The sequence below is a fragment of the Echinops telfairi genome, unplaced genomic scaffold, assembly GCF_000313985.2.
Source record: "Echinops telfairi isolate 266 unplaced genomic scaffold, ASM31398v2 ScPeMD7_18;HRSCAF=68, whole genome shotgun sequence".
Taxonomy (NCBI): domain Eukaryota; kingdom Metazoa; phylum Chordata; class Mammalia; order Afrosoricida; family Tenrecidae; genus Echinops; species Echinops telfairi.
The window spans coordinates 48,848,626-48,856,766 of NW_022103915.1; the positions used below are offsets into that span (position 1 = coordinate 48,848,626).

The 8,141-nt window shown below is 40.1% G+C and overlaps 1 protein-coding gene across 4 annotated transcripts in view; it reads left to right on the forward strand.

Moving 5' to 3' along the window:
• The first annotated feature begins 634 nt into the window (after nucleotides 1–634).
• CCDC198 (coiled-coil domain containing 198) overlaps nucleotides 635–8,141 on the forward strand; it is a 54,742-nt gene continuing 47,235 nt past the window's right edge. For 3 of the 4 annotated variants that reach the window (XM_004698611.2, XM_045288094.1, XM_045288095.1), the window contains exons 1-2: nucleotides 635–961; nucleotides 5,219–5,301. In XM_004698611.2, coding sequence (XP_004698668.1) covers nucleotides 739–961; nucleotides 5,219–5,301 — 306 coding nt within the window. In that variant the 5' untranslated portion in view covers nucleotides 635–738. The remainder of the gene's footprint in view (nucleotides 962–5,218; nucleotides 5,302–8,141) is intronic. The other variant, XM_045288096.1, reaches the window with a different exon arrangement.

An 8,141-nucleotide genomic window follows, 5' to 3' on the forward strand; every position in this document is an offset into this window, starting at 1 on the left:
CATGAAGAAATATCTGTCTTTAGTCTCATACATATTGGCTGTTGCTGACTGTAAAGATTTACAGTCCGGAAATCTGAAGGAGCTGTTCTACTTTGTCGTTTTCAGTCAGAATTGACTTGATGGGAGACGGTCATTGGAATTTAAGCCATCCGGGTTATTGACAGAGAAAAGCTTTAGCTACTTGTTTCTTGCTTACCTATTTGGAAGATAACATTCTTTAATTAAAATTAAAGATTAACCAAGCCCTCAATGATTAGCATGCTTCTCCTTATAATCAAGGGTGGCATAGCATTCCCAGTTGGCCGGTTCTTACTAATGATGTTTTAAGGAGCCTGCAACGAAAGGGTCAAGTTTAAGATTCTCTAACCCTCTGTTCAACATCTCTGGTCATGGCTTTCCTGCTGTTAGAGATTTGTTTGTTTAATGATCAAACGTGGTTTTTATTTCCTACCATTGAGTCTCTCAGAAAGTGGCACAACTAAGTCAATGTTTAACTGAATTCTTTGGGTCTGGAATGACCATACAGGAGCCGAAAGGATGTAACCATGGAAACAAGCTCCTAGGAAGTGGCCCGAGGAAGGAGTGCAGGGTGAACTAGAACTAGAAAGGTGCTGTGAAGGAAATGACTACTTTGTAAAGATGTCAAGACTTCTGAAATCCCTTGATTAGAACAAGCTACTTTACTGGCTCTACCTACCACTGCCACCATGGTTTTCCTTTGAAGGTCTTCAAGGTAAAATGGGCCTAAGCCACTCTAAGGCTCACCCTAGGGTGACCAGAGTAGCACCCCTACAAGACATAGGAGAAGAAGCTTCCTCAGTCTGCTCTGTGGACTTTGCATCCAATCTCAATCTGGAAGAAAATAGTTCACATTCCTTCCCACGACCCCAGGACCAGCCTAAAGCTGTGGAAGGGCAGCTGCCGCCTCTACGAGAGACTTGGTATGGAAGATATTCTGCAGGTAAATATAAAACCCAGTATGGGACTCAGGTATCTGGGCCAAAAATAGTCATTGGTAGATGTGACTGATTGTATTTCTGTATAATCTCGGAAAGTTTCTAAATTACTGAAACATAAGGGACTATCCTTTATTGGGACTGAATATTTAGTAATCAAAAGTTTTATTCTGGGTGTATTGGAACAGATGTGTAAACTATGAAAAGAACTTTACACAATTTCATAAGAAGGGAAAGACTTTGTTTCCATTTAGTTTATAGTGCTTGCAATGTGTATACATGGATTTACCAGGCCATTAAAAATATATCGATATTGATGTGATAAATGATAGCAATCATATGTTTTAGTTAGTCTAAATTTAAATCATTCTTCACTACAGTTCAATGCATCGGGGCTTTGTTATTTTGAAAGTGTCACATTAAAAGTAAATCTATTCTAGTGTAAATTTGGAAACTCCCCACTCCCACCCACCCCCAAAGAAAGCCAGAACAGATCTATTGCAGGACAGATGATTGGATGGGTCACCCCTCACCATATTCTTCATAGTCATCTGCAGAACACTGAGAAGATTATTGCCCACATGATTGGCACCTTTGCGCCTCATGTAGCCATAAATTATCCCTGAATATTTTAAAAGACACATACAATGTTTTATGAGAGCCACATAATTAAATAATCTAACTTGGGAAATACACACACATAGGTGAGTTAAAAAAAAGTACAGCTGCTAGGGCCCCAATTTCATTCATGCATGGCTCTATTCCAAACAAACATGTTTAAAGGTACCTCTGTGATCAGTGGATGGCTACAGACAAGTTCTCACAATAATATGGTTCTCTTCTTCTCACTGGGGGGGTGGGGGTGGGGCTTCAAAAAATGTCAAAACAGTGGCTTCCAAGGGAATCTGCTGACTCAGTTCAATTCAACGCAGCGCGGTCAGTTCAATTCAACGCAGCGCGGTCGGCTCCGAGGTGATGGGGACTGCTGTTGAGATCCCTATGGGTGATCTTGATGGATTCTCCTGAACGACAGGAAAGTCAAGGGAGCTTCTCACGAAGAAGTCTAAGAAAAGTGAAAACTCCATTGGTGAGAAAAAGGCCAGGAAGTATTTTCCCATCATGAAAACACACCTACTGGTTCTTCTGGGATACCAGGGGCTTTCCTGTGAAAAACTTTGGGGAAATTTTATACCACTCACCTTATTGCCCTGATCTTGCCCCTCCCGACCACTTTTTGTTCTGCAAACTCAGAGAACATTTTGAAGGACCCTGAGCCCCCCCCTCCCCCCAAGGATGCCACAGCTGCACGGAATTCTGTGGGAAAGGGTTAGCGAGCTGGAAGCATTGTCCTCAGGAGTGTGTCCTGAGATGAAGGGTTTGTCAAGAGATAATCACTTGACATTTAGATTTTTTAAGAATAAAGGGTTCCGTGATTTTCATGGCAATACTTTTTGCCTTACTCTGGGGGCATGTCTCTGTGTGTGTGTATCTGTCTGTGTCTGTGTATGCTTGTGTGTGTGCGCGTGTTTATGTGTGTGCCTGAGTCTGTCTATATGTATGTCTGTGTCTGCATATGTATCTATGTGTGTCTGTATGTGTGCTTACGTGTGTGTACCTATGTCTATGTGTATCTGTGTCTGTGTGTGTCTATGTCTGCGTGTGTCTGTCTGAGTGTGTGTCTGTGTGTGTATAGCTATGCCTCGCTGTATGGTTGTGTCTGTGTACATGTCTGTATGTGTGTCTGTCTCTGTGTGTACACTTGTTTCTCACTTGTCAACACGTTAGGTTCCAAAGACCAGGTCATTATGCAAAAATCAGCTTTATACGAAACTCGGCTTTATGCAAAAATGGAGGGTGATCACATCTAACCATGAAATAAGGACGGCTACACCATTAAAAAACCTTCAAACGCACTGCCATCAAGTCGGTTCCGACTGACAGCAACCCTATAGGCCAGGGTAGAACCGCCCCGTGTGTCTCCAAGACTATAACCCTTGACAGGAATAGAAAGTCCTGTCTTTCTCCCCAGGAGCAGCTGGTCGTTTTCAACTGCTGACCCTGCAGATCACAGCCCAACATGTAACCACTACATCACCAGAACCCCTGCGACTTCACCGCTACCAACTGCCAGGGTCCATTATTATATAATTGTCAACCCACAGGGAATCCTGGCCCAGCCAAGCTGACACATAATCATAAGCATCAGTATTACTCTCCTTACCTACTTTAAAGTTTGTTACTACCAAATATATATTGATATACAAAATAGTCAAATTGATTTTTCACTATTGCCATACAGGTAAAATGTCAGCTAAGAAACAGGAATATCTATTCCTTCGTGAGTGTGTGTGTGTGTGTGTGTGTGTGTGTGTATACACATTCTGGATCAATAACACAATTAAAATAATTAGTTGTCTTTGACGTGACTCCAACTCCTGGTGGGCTCAGTTATATCCGTGCAGAGCTGGGGTTTGCAATGGCCAAGTTTCCCAAAGTGCATCCCCAGGCCTTTATTCTGAAGTCTCTCTGGGTGGCCTTAAACTACAAACCTTCCGGTTAGCTGCTGAGCACATAATCAATTTACACCATCCACAAAATCCATGACCTAAAATTTCCTTACTGGAGTACTTAGCCTGAATGCTTTATTTTCTCTTCCACCCAGCAGGCCTTACCTAGAATGATCTTCTAGACTAATTTTATAGAACTGATAACTTTTGACTGGTTCTGTATAGTTTTGTTTTATTTTATTTTATATAGTTTGTTTTTATGCTCCCCAACGTCCTAAACACCTTAGTGGAAATTTTCCATACAGTTTCACTGAAAAATTCCTTTTTAAAATTCAAAGCCTCTATCCAGAGTCCCCAGTACTAAATGTGCTAAATTTTGAAATATCAAAATTACATTAAAGATAAATAGCCAGGGAATAGTAAGAGTTTTTTGATTACTATTTTCATGGGACTCATGTTCTCAGTTTCATCAAATGTCAAATTGACGTTCATTAAGTTGCTGAATCCATTTTCTTTACTTCTCAATCAGGGGTCAAAATAATTGCCTGATACAGTCCCCATGACAACCAAATAATGAAGTGCTTTCACTCAAATCATAGCATAAAAATGAGTAGTGAGACCTTTTAAATGTTTTTGTAAAAATGCATCTATTTTTTTAATCTAATATTAAGACATAATCTTTTTCCTTTACAAATTAGAGAAACCCTTTTGTTTAAAAAAAGGAAAAACTCTTTATTGTAAATTGGGTGAAGGTTTACAAAGCACATCAATTTTCCTTTAAACAGCTCATCTACATTTTTTTCATGTCCTCCATTGTAATCCCCACAAGCTACAATACACCAAGCCCATTTCTACCCTGTATTTTTATTTCCATTCCCCTCTGCCTCCTAAGCTTCCCTGCCTTCTCCCCTTGTCCTTAGGCAAATGCTGCTCTCTTTGGCTCAACAGTACTTACCTTCCCAGTACTATTGTTTGCCTCTTAGATCGTCCATTATGCGGCTGAAAATTGAGCAATGAGATGACTTCCGTTCCAGTTCTGATGAGTAGCTAGGGCCCATAGTCTAGGGGTTCCACCAGCCTCTAGCCAACAGAGAAGCCTGGTCTTTTTTTATGATTTTGAATTTTGTTCCCCATTTTTCCTGTCTACAGTTCTACCCAGAACCTTCTAATACCTCCCCTTTCCAGACTGGTTGGTAGTGATAGCCAGATGCCAGCTAGCTAATCTAGCTAATTTATCTGAAAGGGAATTTATTTTCATGTCCTAAAGCTTTATTTTGTATTTCATGTTTATATGTGGGGGGAGGGGTGTTATAAAATTACAATAAACCTCATTAGTTTCTATTTTAGGCCAAATTATATATTTGAATAACCCTTGTAGTCAATGCATTGTTAGTTTTACAGAGCTTCTTCTAAAAATCAGCCTGGGCAGGAAGTGAGGAAAGGAGAAAGTAAGTCCTGTGTCACAGCTCCTCTTTTTTTTTTTTTAGACTAGTCAAGTGCAGTAGTGAGGGGGGGTAGACAAATAGGTCGACCAGTAATTGACTGTAAGCAATCGTTGTGAGATCTCACTACCTTCGGACCAGCCTCACAGCTAATCTTTTATCATCTGTGCTCGGGTTGTCTTCCAGCTTTGTGTGTTTCATCCGAATGGATTAGCTCCAAAGTTCTGTTAATGAAGTCAAATGATAGGTGGTGAACTATGTGAAGAAGAGCTGTTTTTAAGGTTTGTTCTTGTTTTTTCCCCGATCCTTCAAGGGCCCAGGGCCATGCATTTTGACACCCCCCTGGAGCAGGGAGAAACAAGTATCATTAAGAGGCATCCACCTCGAAGACTTCAAGTAAGATGAATTTAAAAGGCTTCATAAGGAATTTCTTGGATTAATGGTAACATTGCTTTTTAACTATAAACATCAAAGGATATTGATCATGACCAAGATGTCAATGAATCCATTATTTAAGAGGAGGTTGTCAGTAGCAAAGATTATGGTTCTTTAGAACTAACTTTAAAAATTACGTCACAAGAGGAAGCCAGGACTGAGACATGGTAGGATCCACTGGAACAGAATTGATTGGATGACGACAGAAAAATAACTTTTAATAACACAACAATAACTGTTATCTAATTACTACCTCGTGCAAGTTAACTATTATACTAGCCAACTTGATGAAGGCATGTCGTTAATTTGATCTTGATAGTCCCCACTGAGAATGATTTTAGACGCATGATTCAGAGTTAAGTAACTTGCACAAGGACGCAGGCTCCCCAAAGCCTGTGTCCTCAAATGCAACGTGTTGGCAATCGCTAGCGTCTTTCTATCACAAGCATTTTATCCGGATGGATATTAACTTTTGGGATTCCAAGGCAGCAGTTCCTATCATTCCTACCCTCCTTGCCCCAGCCTCGGACTCCCACCTCGGAATTCTTCCCCACGGTGGCTCTCACGTTGGTCTCTTGGCTGCCGGCCCCGCGATGACCACACGCTGTACATCCTAGGTGCAGGGGGAATGTGGTTAATGGAGAATAGAGTACCGAGGAGTGTCAACACAAACAATAAGCAAAGATAGACATTATACGTTTGCTATCAACACGCCTTCTTTCAATTAACTTCAGACTGAGAGTTTCAACTATCCTGAGTTCCCTGCAGAACACTCTTTCCAACATCGGCGGAGGTCAAGTCTTTGCACTGGCGTGTTTATGTAAAAATAGAGATTGATATTAAGCTGGTTAACAAATACAAATCAGCACGTTTTCTGAAGACGGAGAGAGAGAGAGTGGTTGCACTATTGGAAAGTAACATTGGGACCCATTAGGGGCCTTGCTGAACACAACTCTGCATTGTTGCCTACTGATCTGAACTTTTACCAGGATGCCCTATCTCTCAGGGTCCAGGAGCTTACAGCAAAGGCAGGGCATAAGCCAATAGCATGCTAAGTAGTGTGTGTCTATCTTGTTAACTTACTGGTCCTGCATTTATGCAATTTCTTTTTCTGTGCAGAAAGCTCAAATGCTCCAAACGCCACATAAAAACTAGACACCTGACTATCTTAACCTTTCATGTGTCATTTGTATCTAAGAGATGAGAAAAAAATGGCTATTATTTAGGTATTACAACTCACTGAACCACTCTCCCCTTTTCCTCTAGCTCAGTGGTTCTCCACCTTTCTCATGCTGCGACCCTTTCAGACAGTTCCTCATGTGGTGGTGACCCCCAAACATAAAATTATTTTCATTGCTACTTCATAACTGTCATTTTGCTACTGTTATGAATCATAATGGAAATATCTGATATGGAGGATGTATTTTTCATCGTTCCAAATTGAACATAATTAAAGCATAGTGATTAATCACAAAACAATATGTAATTCTATATTGTGAAATATTTATTTCTAATGACAAATCAATGAAATGTTGTCTTGAAGCATGGTGTAGCATGGGTAACAGTGTTCATGTCGGGTACTCATATGTGGGCGTATCTTCATGTGGGCGAACCCCCCCTGGAGACGGATAGAGGAGCCGTGTCTTGTTCCTGAGACCATCGGAAATGCGTGTTTTCTGATGGTCTTAGGCGACCCCAGTAAAAAGGTGGTTCGAAATCCAAAGGGGTTGAGACCCACAGGTTGAGAACCTTTGAACTAGATCTTTGTAAATATTTTTTTCACATACATGCATTTATGAAGTGTATATATATATATATATACACTGATATATATATCAGTGATCTCTCTATATGTGTGTGTATGTGTATGTATGTGTGTATATATATATACATATATATGTGTGTATATATTTTTATATACATATACATATTTATATTTTATATTTATATATTTTATATACATATATTTTTAAATATACATATATATATATATCACTTCCATTAAGTCAATGCTGACTTATAGAAACCCTACAGGGTGGGGTAGGACTGCCCCTGTGGGTTTCTAAGATAGTAACTCTTTATAGGAGTAGAAAGCCTCATATTTCTACCATGGAGCATCTGGTGGTTTGGAAATGCTGGTTTTGAAGTTCGCAGCCCAATTTGTAACTTCTACACAACCAGGACTTTCCTCTTTTTTTTTTTTTGATAGTTTAAGAGGTTTATTGGATTCAAACTCAGACTCAGCGCTGAGGGACCACACCAGACTCGGTCAAGTGCTAGGTGTGGACCCTGAGCTTCTACCAGGGACAAGCTTTTATAGGAATACAGTTTACTGGGTCACACAGAAAGAATGTGGAACTTTGCATTATCTTTTAGCTTGCACCAGCATGTGGTTTTTCTAAGAAGCAGCAGGGCACAGAAGCAGAACATTTTGCAGTTAAGCTGACCTTTACATAAGCTGGGGTCATCTAGTTTTCTTCTGGTTTTTTTTTTTTTCTTGTTTTATTGCAAACCTAGAAAAACTTCAGCTTCTTTATCACCTAGAACAGTGGTTCTCAACCTTCTTGTTTTTTTTTTAATCATTAGGGGTTCATACAACTCATACAAAGTCAGGGCATAAGCCAATAGCATGCTCAGTAGTGTGTGTCTATCTTGTTAACTTACTGGTCCTGCATTTATGCAATTTCTTTTTCTGTGCAGAAAGCTCAAATGCTCCAAATGCCACAATCCATACATACATCAATTGTGGAAAGCACATTTGTACATTCATTGCCCTCATCATTCTCAAAACATTTGCTCTC